Source organism: Phaseolus vulgaris, chromosome 5, assembly GCF_000499845.2.
Source record: "Phaseolus vulgaris cultivar G19833 chromosome 5, P. vulgaris v2.0, whole genome shotgun sequence".
NCBI classification, from domain to species: domain Eukaryota; kingdom Viridiplantae; phylum Streptophyta; class Magnoliopsida; order Fabales; family Fabaceae; genus Phaseolus; species Phaseolus vulgaris.
Genome location: NC_023755.2, coordinates 2894051 through 2913581, shown reverse-complemented (window position 1 = coordinate 2913581; position 19531 = coordinate 2894051). Strand labels below are relative to the sequence as shown.

The 19531-nt window shown below is 28.1% G+C and overlaps 2 protein-coding genes across 3 annotated transcripts; both read right to left on the bottom strand.

The window, feature by feature from the left end:
- Nucleotides 1-2106: 2106 nt before the first annotated feature.
- Nucleotides 2107-4909, bottom strand: LOC137834830 (nascent polypeptide-associated complex subunit beta-like). Its single transcript, XM_068643041.1, has 6 exons — nt 4741-4909; nt 3523-3590; nt 3156-3304; nt 3015-3071; nt 2598-2636; nt 2107-2501 (listed from the first exon to the last, which is right to left on the bottom strand). The coding sequence occupies exons 2-6, from the start codon at nt 3588-3590 to the stop codon at nt 2341-2343; spliced, it is 474 nt and encodes a 157-aa protein (XP_068499142.1). The 5' UTR covers nt 4741-4909; the 3' UTR covers nt 2107-2340.
- An 8583-nt stretch (nt 4910-13492) lies between these two features.
- On the bottom strand, nt 13493-17896 carry LOC137834821 (putative disease resistance RPP13-like protein 1). 2 transcript variants are annotated; one of them, XM_068643022.1, is made up of 2 exons: nt 17734-17896; nt 13493-17647 (listed from the first exon to the last, which is right to left on the bottom strand). In XM_068643022.1, the coding sequence occupies exon 2, from the start codon at nt 17586-17588 to the stop codon at nt 14082-14084; it is 3507 nt and encodes a 1168-aa protein (XP_068499123.1). In that variant the 5' UTR covers nt 17589-17647; nt 17734-17896; the 3' UTR covers nt 13493-14081. The 2 variants fall into 2 exon arrangements, with proteins under 2 accessions (XP_068499123.1, XP_068499124.1); XM_068643023.1 differs by having other exon boundaries at nt 13493-17640; nt 17734-17890.
- Nucleotides 17897-19531: the final 1635 nt, after the last annotated feature.

Here is a 19531-nt window from a genome sequence, read left to right as displayed (position 1 = left end):
CTCTTTAGTGTTGATCTATTTAACACTCTGTATTAGATCATCTAAATTGAAATCACAATTTTAATTATATAAACAATCAATTATACATAATAATAAAAAACACCATATTTTTTTACTTCAAATAATAGTTTTAAAATAAAAAAATAAAAAAATATTTATTATTTATTATTTATTTAATTTGAGAAAGTTACGTAATTTTATTTAGATAAATAAATTACACAGCATTTTTAAAAATATATTTATTTATTAAAAGATAAAATTGTTTAATTATATTGCAACAGAAATAGTTAAGAAAATTATATCTTTATATAATAATAGAAATTGTTTAAACATAAAATTGAATGATAGAAAATGAACTAAAAATATTACAAAATAGTGTTATATGGGTGGTATAGATATAATTTTTGTAGATATTTTTTTTTTGAATGTGAATACTTTAACAAAGTTACCTTATCATAATTTCTTTCAAAATTTTATTATGTATTCAATTCAACCTATACATTATTACAGATAAACTATCATGTATTTTTATTGACTATCCACCCTAAATAATTTGTAAAATATATATCCATGATAAATAATATATTATATACATAACCAACAAGTTAAATGAAGTCAGATATTTGTTAACTATGAAAAGTTTTATTGGTTAAAAGTTTTTCTTAAAATATATCAAGGGTGTTTTATCCACTTAAAAAAAATTAAAAATCAAATCAATAATTAGTTTAAATACACTGGAACTTTATCACTTTTATTTACTTCAAAGTAATTTTATCTTCTATGTTTAAAAGCGAAATTAATTAAATTTATTAAAAGATGTTTAGATTAATAAGCTATTTATATATTCACAACTTCTATAGTGGAAACACAATAGAGCCAACCGCGTCTGTTGTACAGATTTATTTTTTTATCATATTATATTTTTTGTATATAAAAATACGATATATATATATATATATATATATATATATTGTATATTGAAATTCTATTATAATAGAAGTTTAATTATAAAAAGTGAAACATTCAAAATATATATAATTTATTTGATTAAAAAATGAGTACTTACCTTTTTTAATTTACATTAATCGCGCTTTTCACTATTTGTATTAGTTTCTTCTTTATTTTCTTTACTGTTTTTTTAATTTATTTTTTTTATTAGTATTTTTCATTGTGATTTTATATTATAATTTTAAAATATTATGAGGAATAAGATAAAAAAAAATTATATTCACTAAACAGGAGAATTTCATTATAGATAATAAAATATAAGAATGCTGTTTTATTCAAATTAAGGGTCATGACCATTTCTTTCATAATCATCACATTTTACTCTTTTAATTTATATATTAGAATTAAAACAAAGTGAATTAACAATCCAGAAAGAAAAATTGTGTAGAAAGATTAGTAGAAGTACGTTAATTCTTGAAATTAAATTTGAAGATTTTATTATTAGTGATATCACTTGGGTATAAAATAAATCATTTTAACTAGTGGTCTAAAGTAATTTGAATTTGCATCTCCCTCTCCCAACCTTTGAACTCTATGTAATCACTATCTTCATCTATAATTGATTTAAAATTATAGTCTTCCTTGTATGATAATATTTACAATCATGATTAGTTAAATTGAAAATTCACCAAAAACAACATTTGTAAATCAAATGGAGCATTGATGATTGACCCATGTTTTCAATCAAATTCAATTTTGCCTAAGAATAGAATATTTGATTGTAGTTTTTAAACACAGGTCTTGTGTAGTTCTTCATTCTGCTACGTGGTTAAGTAATATTTTGGTTGTTAGAGCATATAAGAAAATTTCAATAAATAACAATCAAAACATCCAAATATATTTATCAAATGCAGAAGGTTAGGGGAAAACCCAGTTTCACGAACCAGCAATTTCTTCACGTAAGCTGTGTGTGGCTGTATAAATCCTCTTCCTCACTAAAATACATACACAAACAGGTTAATTACTCCCAACTCATTTTTTTTTATCCAAAATATTACTGATTGATTCTTATTCACTAGCATTAAAACAATCAACAAAACAATTAACCATGTAGTTCCACAAAATTCAGAATTGGTTGCTTGCATGGGGAATAAAAAGTTAAAATAAATTAACAAAATTGATTTTTACCTCCAAAAAATGAACATACAATACACAAACTCAGGTGCAGTCAGGTAGTAACACTTTCTAGTTAGATGATGGGGCCCATAATTATGTGTTTTAACAATTTAAAGTATAAACAACACCTGAAAAACTTTCAATTTTAAAAGGGCAAAAATGAAAGCAAAAAGCTTAAAAAACATCCAAAATATATAAAAGACGACAAGTAAAATTCTAAGACTTAGTCTCCTCAGCAACTGCCTCAAAGGTCTCTCCTGGGACAAGATCCGGGACAGCATCATCATCATCATCCTGTGCCGTTGCAGCTCCTGCTTCAGGTGCCTGCTTCTGAAATTGTTCAGCTAGCTTCTTCAGGTTTTCCAAGTTGTCTGGCCCTGCATTTTTTTAGAATAACCAGTTTCAAATTAGAAAGACGGAAAAAGAAAAAAGGAAGCTAAAGATTAAGCTTTAAGAAGATGCATATCACACACCTAATTGGTGGATGATGTTAGGGAGAATATCCTGCAACTCTGCGAAACAGAAAATTGTGTTAATTAAAATGCAATCTAGAATGAGATCAGTTAAAAAACGGGAATACTGTAGTCAAGTCTGATACTAGAAATGGAGGAAATTTGTGTTATGTATGATCCAATTTAAAATAAAAAGACCGGGCATCTCATGTGATAAACATTCAAACGAAGATGTCCATGACCCATAAGCCAATTAAAACCTGCGATGCCTGAAGATTGACTTAGCCGGATTTGAAACACACGTTTGAATAAGATATAGGGGAATTATCTCTAAAGAAGTTAAGACTTAGCAACACACACCAAAGTAGACAGCACAAACTAAGTCAGATGTTACAACAGCATACAGAAATGAAGAACAAGGTGTATATATAAACTTACTCTTTGTTTGAGGAGAACCACTAACAACCCAAGTATTGGCAGCAATAGATGCTTGTACTGCAATAAATTTCATGTTTAACAATTAGCCACCTTACAATGTGGAAATAAGTTGTACAAAAATATCATCCATTAACATTTTACCTTTAGGGTTTAAAAACTGGATAACTACATCATCCTTAAAGATGTTGACTTCCTCAATTGCAGGGATAGCATTCACCCCTATTCTCTTCAGGGTGCTTTGAAGCCTCTTGTCATCTGTAGTAGTAGTCTTGTGGACAGCCTTCTTCTTCCTACAAGATAGGGAAAATAAATCATTTAAAAAAATTACAACATCAATTTATTTACTAATACAAGTACAATTAAGAAAATGTCAATATATGGCTAGTAAAACATCTAAGATTTTAATTGTGGAATAAAATTATTTAAGAAAATATTTAGGAGTACTTAACAATATTAGAAAACATAAACTTGGTGTGGAATAAAATCAGATTTTGACATACAAATATACCTTCTCATGGTACCCTTTCCACCAGTTCGAACAGAACTGGCCATCTTCTTCAACCTTTCTACATCCATCTCTATACAAGTGAATGGGCAAAAATAAGTTTCACAACAAGAACGGTAACAATAACAAAGGAAATTGGTTAAATATACAAAAGGCAGACAATTATAAATAATTTAACAAGTACTCGTCAACTGGTTAAAACATAGCCAGAAATCACTTAAAGTATAAAAGAAGTCAAATAATTTATAGCATATAAAAGAGACAAAGTAATATCACATTAACAGAACACGAGCTTAGAATAGAATAGTCCAGACAGGTGAAGCAGGAGAAAAATAAAAAGCAAACCACGGGTATCCAAATACTAAAATAGAAGTTTAGAGTTAATAATTCTCCTTATCATATTACAAGTTATAATCGCACAACTAGATATAAACAGTGTTTAGCAACCCATTTAAGAAAGAACAAAGCAACCTTGAGTTGAGTGATGTTATGTATGCATTGTATGAAGAACTTATTTCTGAAAACTTCTACTCGTTGCAAATTCATTCCAACCATATCAAAGAGTCCATTTTAGCATGTAACATCATGCATGTAATCCTAAAATCATTCCAGAAAAGATTGAGTATGCTGAAGTCAAGCACACCATACATCAGACAGTGGATGTTAAATGCACTCCTCATCAAAATGCATTGAAAGACACACCCACTTTGAGTTCCCCGATAAATACAGAAAATAAAAACGATAGTGAACACAGTAACCACAGTTCAGATCTCCAGTATTACTCTCCAGGGAACAACCCAAAAGAACCAAACTCCTCCTTATTCAACTCATCCTCAGATGCAATTCAAGCAAAATGCCACACAAACTTCCAATCATGTAACACCAAAACCCATAGCATCCCTAGATTTTACCTCTTCCTTGAACAAGCAGTCATTTTAATTAAGTAATATAAATAATTACATTAAAAAGATTACCCAAATCTACGAACCCTAATAATAATAATAATTAATGATAACAATAAATACTTGAAAAAAAAAAAAACCAAAAAAGTTTCCACAAACTTCATAATCAAAGGACAAAACCAAATCTACCGCAGGAATTGGATTATTGAATACAAAACTTAAATCATTACACGAACCGCAGGCAAAGATCGAAAACCGTATCGAAAATACGAAAACCGATTAAGGAAACGAAGGCGTGGTAAGGTGGAAAAGAAGATACCTTCGATGAAGCTTACGTGGTTTGGAACAGATTGTGAATTGGAAGAGCTAACCGATACTACTAGATAAGGACTTCCTTTTATATGTAAGAGACTTTGCAAAAACCCTAAATCACTTCTTTCCAATTTTTCTTTTTATTCCAATCAACCACCCCCTTCCCTAACCCACACGTTTTGGGCCGGTGGGCATGGTATTTAACACCCACACTTTTACTTTTAGCACCCCACATTTTCTCTTTTTTTAAAATTCCATTTTGTCCTTTATGATTTATATCTCTTTGAAGCTAAAAAAAACTCCCTTTTTGTGTTGCTCTTCAGTGATCCACTTCCTCTGCTTCGAATATTGTTTTCGGCAAAACAATATTGTAGGAGATTAAGGTTTAGTAGAAATTAAAATTAGCTAGCTTTGGTGTTTTTCTTCAATATATTAAAAAAAAATCAAGTTCTAGAATAGTGAATCCTAAAAGGAAAATAGTTTGGTAGAAATGATTATATGCTTATAGAAGTGATTATATGAATGAAATTTTTAATGGTGATTATGTAATGAAGGTTGTAATGATAGTTATGTTTGACATGAGTGGATTATTGATTTTGAAGAAAAATATCAAACGAAGTTGATATGTTGACTAGTATGAATGAAATTCTTTATATCATGAAATGTGTGTCAATAATAGAGGAATTAGTTGAACAAATAATAGTGAAGTTTTTACAATTGACGAGATAGGTGAAATATGTTATTGTTTGTGTAAAAAATGTGACAAATGACATCTCTTGATATTGTAATGTATTTATATAGGTGTTTGGTACACGACCTACTTGAATCTGTGTGGTAGCGTTTAAGCTTAAATTTGTCATTATCAATTAAGGTCTATAAGGAAGGAATACATATGTGTTGTTAGGTTGCAAAAGAAGTGGAAAATGTTTGATCAAGTGGTTACCACTAGGTCAAAAGTTATAGTTGATAATCATGATGCATCTCTTTCTACTTAAGAGCGTAGAAATCCAAACAATTTGATTATGAATTGACCTACCTGGCCTAAACCATGAAACAATTGATGTCACCTACAACATCTCCCCCTCAACAATTGCCCAAATTGGAATCAAAATTGTGACCTATCAATTATTAGATTGAGTATTTATCACTAGGCCAAAAAATTATAGTTGATATTCAAAGTGCAATTCTTTCTACATAAGAGCGTAGTAGCACAAAAATTATGATTCGATTGTGATTTGACCCATTTAGCTTACTTAATACGATAATTAATGCCACTTGTAACAAAAAAATTTGAATTAACAAAAAGGACTTACAACTCATTGTAATTGAAACAATGAAATAAGATTCCACAATTAAACTATATGGTAGAGCAGTGTGCAATAGATGGTGATGGATTGTAAAGTTGTTATGTGAAAATCATAATCATAAGTTGGATGTTACATTAGTAGGTCATTTATATAGTGAAAATTAAAACCTAATGAGTAGTTAATGTTTTTTGACATGGCTAAGAGATTAATGAAGCCTAAAAACATTTTACTAATTTTAAAGGAGTCAACCAAGACAATGCCACAACTATAAAACAAGCTTAGAATAGGTATAGATATTGAAATGCAACAATAGTGATGTTACTAGAGCATGACATGTATTCTCAGTATAATAAGTTTCGTGAGACCTCATGATAGGATTCCAAATATAATTAATGCAAAATTTAGGAATTTAAGGTTAGGAATTGGAACTAACTAAAAATTAGGAATTGAAAACAAAATAAAGAAAGACACCAGAAACAAGGTTTGACAAGTTCAAGAAAGATCGCTATAAGAATGAGTGAATTCTTAATAAGATCGCAAAATGTTGGGAAGAACCCTCACAAAAAGATATTCTCACTATTTTGTCAATCATTTGTATCCATCTTTTTGAATTCCAAAATGTTTCAATACAAATTTAGTTTTAGATTGTTCCTTATTTATAATAAAATAAAATAAAAAATAAAATCTTTATATCTTAAGTAAAGTTGATTTGATAAAATGGTTAAATGAAGTACACTTTAACTTTGTAGTTCTAGGTTCAAATCCTAACTCCAAGCAACATATTAATAATGTGTCATTCACTTGCTTGACTTTCTTTGTTGTTTTTCCTTATTAACAAGCGAATAACAAAAAAACCTTTTATTTTGACTTGAAAGACTTAAATGATTGTTTGTGGATTTCGTAGAGGCTGGTAAGGTGATTGTGGATGCATGTAGATGTGTGATGGATTATCCAAGTTATTATGCATTCCAAGGACATGTTTAATTTTTTAAAGTGATGCATTAAAGGTGCTTCAAAGTAGTATGAGAAACTTGTTTAACTATTGGAACATAGTGAACAAAGTAACCTTACAACATAATGAAATTAAAGTATAATTTGTAATGAAATTAAAGTATAATTTCAAAGAGTCTTCATGTTGTAGGACATACATTTAGTGTTACCTTATATAACACATTACGAGAGTTTGTATGAACATATGCAATGAGTCATAATTGAAGAATATGATTATGTTAGGTATGTTATTGTTAATTTTCAGCATTGTGGTTGCATACTCATAAGTACTCATGGTCTACCTTGTGCATGTGAATAAGCTAGATAGAAACTTGGCAATATACCACTGAATGCAATGTTGCTATGTGAACCAAACTTATCTTGTCAAATATATCATAATGTGAGTGAACATTGAAGTTGTTTATGCAATAGAAATTTATTGTCATGTTTAATCGTTTTAAGGAGATTGACATTGTTGGTAAAGTCATAATTAAAGGCAATTTGCATGAAAATGTACATCCATATGACATCTTTGTATGCACTAGTGGATAAGTTCAAAATTAAAGAATCGCAAACATGTGAAATGGACATTAAACAAGTTTTTGTGTTTGATAAATTTCATGTTGATTTTCATCCATACTTAGTTGATGTTATTGATGAAATTTTTTGATGGTCATTGTGTTTATTGTTTACCTGTTACAAGGTTTGGCATGGGTGAAGAGTCATGGCACTCATGAGAATAGACTTATTCAAAAAAAATGTTAGTGACATGATGAATATGTTACAATAATAGATGACTATGAACAAGTAGACACCAACTAAAAAAATTGAGAAAAATCTTTTTAATGGACACCAAGAGGATGAATTTTCTACCCCGTAAACTGATGTTGAAATTTATGAAAAGGTGAAACATGTTAATATTATTTTTGAAAAAATAAAAATAAGGCAATTGAGACTGAAATATTGAAGAAAATGTTTATCTTCTTTGATCTCTCATGCAAGTTGCATGTCAAATATTATATAAGTATACCTAACAAATATTTAAAAAGTCAAACTTATCTTAATTTATTAATATGTACATGTATAAAATAATTAATTATATCATCAAAATTATAAAATAATCAATTATGTTATAATATAATCGGTTATATCATAAATTAAAAAACATATGTGTTATAACACAATCGATTAAATTATATATAATTGATTATGCTGATAAAATATAATAATAATAAATATATTTATATAATAATAATAAAATAAATAAAAATATTAATAATAATATTAAAATTACAAAATAATAGCAATAAAATAGTAATAATATTTAAAATTAACTTATAAAATAATAATATATAAAAAAAGTAATAAAATTATAAATAATAATTATAATATTTAATAAATAATTTTTAAATTGGTATCTAATTAGTTATCAAGTTTTAGTTATTAATTATTCAAATTTTAAAGTTGATAGTTAAAATCTTAATAGGTAACTAATTAGATATCAATTTATAAACTATTTATCAATAATAAAAACTAAAATAGTATGTAATTTATTTAATATAATAACTAATTATTTATTAACTCTAAAATTATTTTTATTAAATGATTATTTTGTAGTGAATTATCGTTTTTCATTTAAGATTTATTATTTATCTTCTTTACGTCATTTAATAAACTCTCAATACAAATTAGTTAATAACTATGGTATTAACAGCTAAATATATATTAATTTAGAAATTAGTATATAATTTTTTATTAATAATAGAAACTACTTTTAAATATCAATAATTTTTAATTTACAAAATAATATTTAACTTAGTTAACATAATAAAAAAACAAATTTTAAATAAAATAATATTTTTAACCAACCAAATTTTATGAATTATGGATGTAATATGCAATTATTTTTATTTATAATGATAGAGTATTCATTTAATTACAAATAGATTAAGTCAAACCTAACCTAATCACATATAGAGGTTGGATTAAGTTCCGCATATTGCAACAGAAACCCAATCAAACTTAAATTGTAAAATAATATTAATATTAATAATGATAATAATAATAATATAATTATTATTTAACCTAATTTTATTAATTAAATATACTAATAAGAAATAAATTTTTTTCAACTAATTCATAATTATATAATATATACATATGTATCCCTCTGTCCTATATTTTAGAAATTATACATCTCCGTGTAAGTATTTGTGCTACATAGATTCCAAAAAATCGTTTCTTTTACACAAATGATATAATAGATTGTGTTTAAATTAGTTAATATTTAATGATTTTTTAAAATAATGTGTATTTTTTAAATATTCACTTCTTTAAATATTAAAATAATATATTTTATTTTTTTAAAATCATTCTGCATATCTTTTAAAATAATAATTTTATGAGATTGAAACTTATACTCAAATTCAAATTCAGTGAGTTAGATTAAACTGGATTTAATAAAAAAAAATTAAAAAATCAATCAAATCAATTCAATATTTTTAATTGAATTAGATTATTATTTTATCCAAATAACAAAGTAATTGAACTCTTAACGAGTACCTATAACCTTCATATTTTCAATACCCAGGTAATACATTTTTCAATCTATAATATCTTTGATAAATACTTGTTTTTAATATTTCATTGATGCTTTAATTATCTTTTACAAACATCCTAAAAATATTGTAATATAAGTGTTTCCCATTTACCTTTTTATCACGTAATACATTATCTTGTCTTGATAAATATGTGTGCATTTAATATTTGATTGATATTTTATAAGATTTTTTTTTTTAAAATGCACAATCATATCTAAATAAATTTGTGAAAGATATTATCTTGATTATTTTGATAAATACGCGCTTTTGATAGTTTCTTGATATTTTAAAAAGAGTCTCTTAAAAAAAATACGTAATCACATTTTAAATTTTTTTAAAATTAATATCTGTTTTTAGTACGTAATACCTTATTTTGATAAATATGCGCTTCTAATATCTTATAAAGGATTTAAAAAACTAATCATATCATAAATAAATTTTTTATAGATAACTTTTTTTAGATATTAGATATGATATTTTATCTTGATAAAATATTTGATTGATACTTTGATAAAAAAAAAGATTAGTTTGTAATATATAAATAAGTGTTTGTATTATGCATGTAAATATGTTTTTGAAGTTTTCAGAAAGTGGTGGAAAGAACATGAAGCGTGAGTGGTGTAGTACGGAAGAGGAAATTGTTAAAGAATTCTCTGAAGATGGATTATCAATACTTAAGCTTCTATGGACTATGCAAGGAGAAAAAGATCCTCAAAAATGGCATGAAAATATCTTTGGCAACAAAAGATGCAAGCACTCTCAAAACATTGCTGAAGAATTGGGAGAGGCATCAAGATTTAAAGATGGTGGAGATGTTTCTTTAGAAAATTTAGATCAAGAAGCTGAATTCTTATCTGAAAGTTCATCACCAGAGGTATGTTTTTCCTCACAGGAACATCTCATTCGTGATAGTTATAGTCCTTCCTCTTTGCCAGCTATGGAGAATTTTAGAGAGTATATTTTAGAGCATGGCGAACCTCTTCACAAGAAACTCACAACGAGTGATGTGAATGTCAATCAAAATAGACTTCTTCTCAACAAAAATCATGTTGAAAAATCATTTTTACCATTGTTGAAAAATGATGAAAATATTGAGAGAGGAATTCAAGTTCCTGTCTATGATGCTCATCAAAATACTTTTAGTTTGACATTCAAGAAATGGACAAATAAATACTATGTGTTGAATGGTGGATGGAAAGATTTCTTCCAAGTCCATAAATTACAGAAGGATGATTCCATCACAGTGTGTATATTTCGTCATTCAAGCCATAACAAATTATGCTTCGCTCTTGATTATAAGAAGATTGGAGGTGACAAGATACAAAACCTATCATGATTGGTTTAGATGATTTGTAACATTCTAAATTGTAACCTTACTATGATGATTGTGCACTTGAAATAAAATTAGTGTTTATTTGATTTTCTAGAAGGACTTTTACAAACATAGCACAATGTTGGTTGCTATTCAAATTTGTTTATTTCAATTGTAAATCATAATTTTGTTTCCATAGTATATTTTATTAAAATTATTTGATATTATGTTTTTCTTCTTGCGTAATAGAGAAGTTTGTATTTTCTATTCCACTATTTTATTTGAAATGAGTCAAAAATTAATATTAATATTAAATATTTCTAAATAAAATAGATATATTATTATAAAATATAAAATAGAATATTAAGTAATATTTTGTTGATAATCATCTTAAGTTGATAATCGATCACAATACCTTAAATAGTCATTTAATATTATCAAACAAACATATACTTTCGTCATTGTCATGGTTTATATTATATTTATGTTTTTAATTTGGTAGAGTGCGTGACTTTTAAGTTCGATTCTCAAATGTCAATGTTCAACCTCATATTGAAATAATATCAATAAGATTAATTATCACATTTTTTGTATTGACCACGATTTTGTTTATGAAAAATATTTTTAAAAAAAATAAAGAAAAAATATGTATTTAAATTGTTCTTGATCTTAACTTTTAAGTGATATAAGATTAATATGTGAAACACTTTTCATCTGTGTGAACATAAAAGAATGAAGAAAAATGTTAAATTTAAAACTTTTCCAATCATAATTGTTATATAATTAAAAATTATTTTACTTTTAAATAATTATATTAACACTTATTTATATAACAACAACGGATAGTAATAACCAAATTCAAATTAAAAATAATAGACAGTTAAGATTAAAACACTTTAAGAATTCAAACTAAAATAAAATGAAATTTTACTGAAAAATACCATCTTGATTTTATTATTTTACACAATAACGAATTACCTTTTTTTAATTAAAGTAACACAGTACTTTTTAATTTCTAGAAAACTCAAATATTTTTAGTAGTAATTATAATCATCCAGACAAAATTTAATCAGGTTTCAATATATCATGATTCTCAGGATTCATATGAAATTTCCTTTTATAATTAAAGTGCTCATATTTTGCGTGAAGAAAATGCGTGTGCTGATAAGTTAGTTAATTTAGGATTTTTTCATAGATAATCTTTTCTTTGGTATAATATGCTTTCATCTTGTCTATTCTTAGAATTCTTTATGAATAGGTATAGTCTACCTATGTATCGTTTTTGTTAACATATGGGTTTTGGTCTAGTCCCCGTATTTTTGTATTTTCTTTCTTTTTTCTTTTGTTTAATAATACTTTTTTCATGTGGTGGTAAATGATTGTTGTTACTTGAGGTGTAAGCCTTAAGTGACATAGTGATGCTTAACATGAAAGCTTTTATTTTAAAAAATATATATAAAAGTGCTCCCGATAATATTTATAGAATTCATTAAATAATAATATGATATTTTTTTAAGAATCTTTATTTTTTTCACCATTTTTGAATGGTGTATTAAGTAGCATGGTAGTACATGCTCTCTTACTAATGCCATTTTTCTAAATAAAATATATGAAATCTCTCCAGGAAAGAAAATGGTAAAAAAAATTAAATCTTATGAACTAAAAATATGATTAAATATATACAACTTTTATTTATTTTTTAAGATTGGGTTAAATTTTTATTTCACTCCTGGATACTATCAAAATCATTTTTAGTTTAATTTAATTAAGTTAGTTGGATTTATCACCATCAAATTACAACTTTACAGTTATAATATCTTTAATTGCTTTATTTAATAATTATATCATACAAATTAATACACATATATATATACATAAAATTTAAATACTTATAATATTATTACAAAATATTATCCTTTTATATAAAGAATCTCAAATATATACATAAAAAGATAATATAATTCTCTTTTTAAAATTTCAATACAATATTACTTACTCTTTTTTGTCATTTATATCCTTATTTTTCACCCAATTTTGGTTAATATATATGCATTCATTGTGACGTGGGTAAAACATAAAATCTTGTAAATATTTTATTAAAGTCAAGAAAATTTTATTATATTTCTTGATTTAAAAAAAAAATATTAACAATTGCATTTCTTCTTTTGATATACATTAACAATTGCATTTTCTTTTTTACTCAAATTTTGATGAAAAAGAGAGAAAAAGAAACAGGGGATCCCTCCAAAATGTGACATACAGAATAATGTGAACAATTGCAATAGAGAGGAAGATAAAATTTGGGAAAATAAAGAAACAAGATTTTTAATTTTAATTAAGCTTTAATCTTGTTCTTTTATTATTTTAAAATTTGATTTAAGGATTATAATTGCTTGTTAATTTAAGGACTGTGTAAAACATAAGCACCTGTAACATTGACATATATGATAAGTTACTTCTTTGTTTCCTTGTAACTTAAGATATTACAATTCAGCATTTTACACATACTGTGGTAAGAAAAAAAGAGAAAGAGAGAAAAAAGAAACACTATTAACAGAAGAAGAAGATCATATACCTGTTCTTATATTCATGTATAAAGTGTTAAAACATGATTCTACATAGAACTAGAGTGTAAGAAGATCATTATAACCGTTAATGCTAGAAGTATCATACTGTTATAGAAACAAGAGTAACCGACCTAACTAAAAGACTATCACATCTATCAGACGCTTGTATAAGACATACTAGTGTCCATCAGACGCTACTGTTTTAATTAGGCACTTAAACATCCTGCATTAGTACTATTAGACTATCTAATTTAGATGAACTAATAAATGATCTTTAGTGTTCATGATTTCAGAGTCCATGATCACACATATCTTTACCAAATGAACCATGTTAGTTGCAGGCGTGGTTCTTCTATATTAGAACTCCATAGTGAATGATTATTGAAATAAGTACTCTATATATGCATGCATAGATTTAGAACAAGTAAGAAATCACATCATGAGCTGTGGTAGAATGGGTATCTTTTTCCTTTTCCACCTTTAAACTGTTGCCTATGAAAGCTTTAGCGTTCGTGCCTTCTCTTGCCACGGTCTATGACGATACCTTCTCTTGTGTTTCAATTCAACTGCTGCTAATAAATCATAACAGAAGGGATGTGGTGAATTTTATGCCAATACTCTCCATCCTTTTGGTAACGCTGCTTAAGTAAAGGGCAATCCTGAATAAGGAGAACAGAAAGAGAGTTGGATAAAGCTGCTTCTGGCAAAGATTGAAGACGAGGGCAACTGACAATATAGAAGGATTTGAGAGATTTGAGATGGAGAAAACCCATATAGTTTGTTGTTGTTAACTTTGAACATCCAATTAAGTGGAGCACACTGAGAGTGGGTGGTAGCAACCTATCCTCTGGGAAAGACTCCACGTTTTCCAAGTCATCACTAACTCTTAACTCTATGAGAGAATGGAGTTTGAACAATCCCCATTCCTCCCTAGAAGCAACTAGCTTGGCGCAATCCTCAATTTCTAGTTTGCGTAGGCTTGAAGGCAAACCCCCCTCGGGAAATGACTCAAGATGTGGACAATCATAGAGACTTAGAGAATGAAGATTGGCAAACAAGTGTAGTGCAAAAGGCAAAGAGGAAGAGTACCAGCTTGTTATAGAGAGAGTGCCAAGAGAATCATGTCTATGCAAATCCAAAGAGGACCATTTTTTATTTGGACCATGAAAGTCGTGTATTTTCAACTCTTCAAGAAAGGCATTGTTGACAAGAATTTGCTGGAGGCAGGACTCAATGATGCAAGTTCCTTGAATTGTGGCCTTCTTCAAGCTGGATGGCAAATCTTTCAGGAAAAGTTTTTCACACAAATGCAACTTCATCTCATGAATACTAGCAGCCTTGGGAACTGAATCCTCTAAGTGTTGGCATTCAGAAATTACCAACTTCTGCAGAGAAGGAAGGTGTTGAGGCAAGGCCCTTCTCAACCAAGGACAACGCCTCACAGAAAGCTCTTTAAGACAAGACAAACCTTGGCCTTCTTCAACACGACCTTCAAAACTGCACCATTCTTTCCATGCAGTCATTTCCTCAAATTTTAAAATTTCAAGAGATCTGAAAGGAATATTTGAGGAATCATTACCACAGAACTCGGGACCAATGACTTCTATTCCAGAAAAGCATGATATGGATAGCTCCTTCAGAGAGGGAAGCTGCCCAAATGGTGGCAAGACAAAGCAGAATTTGCTTTCAGTCAGTGTTATGGACCCCAAATTGTGCAAATGAGATCCTCCAAACCAACTTGGAAAGCTAGTTCCATCATAACGTAAAACAGAAAGCCTTTTCAAGTTCTCATTTGGTTGAAGAGCCTCCAACACCTGTCTTTCTATTATTGAGTCCTCATTTTCATTGCACCTTCCAAATTTGTCACCCCAATCCAACACTAATCCATCTAAATGTCTTTTATCTTTCAAATTAGCTTCCATGGCATCCGCAGGATCAGTGACATTTTCTAACCGGAAAATTGAAAGTGTTCCTTGAAGATTGCTGAGATTTCCCAATTCCTTAACATCATGCTTCCTGATAAAAAAACTAGTCAGGGTCTGAAGATGTTTCAGTTTTCCTATGTGGTTTGGCATCTTGTTTATTCCGCTCATACTCAAATCAAGATGACGCAAGGCAACAAGTTTGTGCAAATCTACGGGAAGCTCTTCCAAATGATAGCACCAGAATAGTAAAAGTGTCTGCAAATTATGCAGCCTACAAATGGAGTCAGGCAATCTTTTAATCTTAGTGTGCGAAAGATCTAAATAACGCAAAAGCTTTAAATTGCCTATATCATCAACTAACTCAGTGAGAAAACAATTATAGAAGGATAACACACGTAAATATTTCAATGTAGAGAACAAAACACGTTGTTTATCACTGTTGATCAAGCCTCCTCTGCCGAAATCCCATTTGAATGCCACAAGACAACGTAATCTGTTACACTTACTAATATGCTCCAAAAGTTGATCATCAATGTTAATTTTGTGAGACAATGAAATGTGGCGTGTTCTCCTGGTTATATTTTTCTCCAAATTGGCACTTATCTGTAAACAAAATTCTCCTGAGACAGATTTTGCTAAATCATTAAGAAGATCATGCATAGTGAACCGCGAAGCATGGCGTCTTGCTCGTTGAAAAAATGACCTTGCTACTAGATCATTGAAGAACTCACTACCTAACTCTTCTTCACTCTTATTTATTTGGCAGCAATTCAACAAACCTTCTGCCATCCACAGTTGGATTAACTGATCCCTGTCAAACTCATAACCTTTTGGAAATATGGAGCAATAAGCAAAACAACGCTTCAAATAGGAAGGAAGATTGTGGTAACTCAATCTAAGAGCGGGGTTAATGTTGCCATCATTGTCAGATAGGTGCCACATATCACTCTCCAATATCTTAACCCATTCATGCTGGGAGAATTTTACTCGCAAGATATTTCCCAATGTTTTTAAAGCTAAAGGCAATCCTCCACACTTGTTAACAATTTTACTGCCAACTGATACAAGATTTGGATATTTGGTGGCATCCTTGTCATGAAATGCAAGATTCGAAAATAGCCTCCAACAATCTTCTTTCTCTAATGGCTTTAAATGATATAGTTGGGAGGAGTTCATGACCAATGCTACCTTCTCATTACGAGTGGTAATAAGAATCCTACTTCCTGAAGATTCATAAATGAAGGGGATCTGTAGTGCCCCCCAACTTGCATAGTTTTCATTCCAAACATCATCTAGAACAAGCAAAAATCTCTTTCCCATCAGTCTCTCCTTCAATTCAAGCTGAAGTAGATTCAAGTCTTTTTCTTCTGCTGCTTTGGACCCAAATGCCTTAAGAATTGCTTTTGTGACAGCAACAACATCAAAATATTGTGAAACATAGACCCAAGCCTTAAGGTCAAATTGATCTAGTACCCTTTGTTCATTATACACAAGCTGAGTGAGGGTGGTCTTACCCATCCCTCCCATTCCCACTATACTAATTACGGGCACCTGATTGCATGTGACATTGTCTGAAAGTAAAATCTTGATGATTTCCTCTTTATCTTCCTCTCTACCACAAATTCTAGATTCATCCACCAAGGATGTAGTTGGCAATTGGTTGGATTGTTTCCAGCTGACTCCAACTTCATTGTCAGCACAAATTATCTTTCTTAATCCTAACATATCCTTTTGCTTTGCAAGAAATTGTATGTTCTCTAGTAGTTCTTCGACCCTAGATGCAATTTCTCTGTCAAATGGATTAACAAAAGCCCTGAAAAAACCTCGCACCTTGCTAGTAGCAGGATCAAATTCAGCTTCCAGCTTCTGTCGCGATGCCTCGTTGGCAACCTCATCTAACAGCAATTCTGCTTCATATATAGCCTCTTTAAGCTGATCAAGCCACTTCATCACATTTGGGGTTTTGTACTGCCTTTCCTCTGCATCCTCCAGCACTTGGTTAATGGAATTCAGCACAATACCTAGCTTTATGAGCATCTTATCCTTGAGTTTCCTTCCATGGAAGTAGTCTTTGACATCCCTTGAAGCCAACCTATCAAAAGTCACTTGAAGGGCTGCTGAGAGAAATGCCCCACCTATCAACTCTGCTGCCATGAGTCCTTTGATTGAGTCACTTCACAATCACCAACTTCACCCCATCAAAATCCTAAACCCTAAAAGCAACACACAACATAAGAACAAACTCACAATCAAAATCATACAATTCAAACAAGACAAAAGTTACACAAGGAAACTTTACCTTGACTACAGAGAAATGAAGTATGCACTGTTAAATTTTCAACATCAACATTCATGTTCTTGAACCTTTCAACAAAATCTACTGAAAGAACTTTGAACTGCAGCCATAAATTCAACTCCCAACACGGAAAGAGGATAATTAGATTATGATCCAATTTGATTTCTGTTCATCCAAATAATATTTATTTTATTCTTTGTATAAATGAATTAGTTTTATTAAATGTTAATAATCAAAATACATCTAATTTACTAACTTTTAACAAGTAAATAAATATGAAAGTGTTATGGGGCATGGATTTTGTTACATTTGTTAAAGAATTGTAAGAACACTTTGCCATTTTAATTGTATTAACTATATTATATTATATCTCCAATTCAATGTGAATTTTTTTAGTATATACAAAATATATCACTTTATTCTTACGTATAATTAATGGATAAAATAAAAATTATTTATTATATATTTTAATATCTTCTGATAAATATATTGTATGACTTTGTAACTATGGTGGACTCATAACTGAAATATTCAATTCTAAAATTGTAATAATTCTTTTTAATATTTTTTTCTTCTAATTCTTATAATTATTGTCATTTTTTCTTCTAATTCTTATAATTATTATCATATTTTAAATAAAAAATTTATATATTTTTTTTATTAGTCTCGTCAATCATATCTTCTTCAAACTTTCATCTAACTTTTCATTCAAATTTATTTATTTTTCTTATATTCAAACTAACATAAATTTTAAATGACTTTAACATTTTAAAAAATACATTTTTAAACTTAACTGAACTTTAGAAGTCAAGTTCATACCCATTTATATATATATATATATATATATATATTATAAATTGATTTTATATCAATTATATTAACATTTTTATGTTCTCATATTTAAGTGATTTAGTTTGAAAGATAAATATTTCCTAATTTAATTTATTTATATTGATATATTCTTAATTATTTTTTCAAATGATGTCATTGTTAATAAACTTGGATCATGTAGAGTTCGAAATTTTAGAAAAATAAAATTTTATAATAATGAAAAGTGTATTATTTTAAACTTGTGTATAATATTTTTTTAAATCATTTTATTTTCCATTTAATTTAAGCTATATCCTTTAAAGTAAAATAAAGTAGGTTTTGCATTAACAAATGATTTCGAGGTATTACGAAAAATTAATTAAAAGAATTTGAAGTAGAAATATAGAGATTTGTTAAATATATGCAAAATGAAATTAATAATCATTAGAGTTTGTTTTTCAACTTTTAATAAAACGCTCCTCCTTTAAAATTTAATAATATGCTCCATCATTATTTTTTTGTTATGAACATCATACTAAATAGACAAATGCAATTGAATAAATTGAATAAATATCATTTTATACATTATTCCAGTCCATACATTATCTCAAATGTATGACTTTAATTCCATATAAATTTCAATATACAATATCATTCACAATGGAATCCACAACCTTCAAAAGTCTATTTAACATACAAAAATAACATTTAAATATTAAATTATCAAAATGTAATATTTCTACAAGTTTAAATAATATAGAAACAAACAATACAATATATAAACCAACAACATTCCTGCAAGATAAATTAAATATTGGGATCACGTCCCCTTCACATCCATATTCTTTTAGCCTAAAGTATTATTAAAAATTAAAGTTAATTTCTCTTCTATGTAATTTCTTATCCTGATGATATTCTGTTCAAGTAAGGACATTGCTCTAAAATATAACCAAAATTTGAAGTAAGTTATCCAAATATCACAAAAATTTAA

Coding starts and splice junctions, on each gene's coding strand:
- LOC137834821 (XM_068643022.1), bottom strand. CDS start 17,588: ATGGCAGCAGAGTTGATAGGTGGGGCATTTCTCTCAGCAGCCCTTCAA.
- LOC137834830 (XM_068643041.1), bottom strand. CDS start 3,590: ATGGATGTAGAAAGGTTGAAGAAGATGGCCAGTTCTGTTCGAACTGGT. Junction 3,072..3,155: donor CCAGTTTTTAAACCCTAAAG/GTAAAATGTTAA, acceptor AATTTATTGCAG/TACAAGCATCTATTGCTGCC. Junction 2,637..3,014: donor TGGTTCTCCTCAAACAAAGA/GTAAGTTTATAT, acceptor TCTGTTTCGCAG/AGTTGCAGGATATTCTCCCT.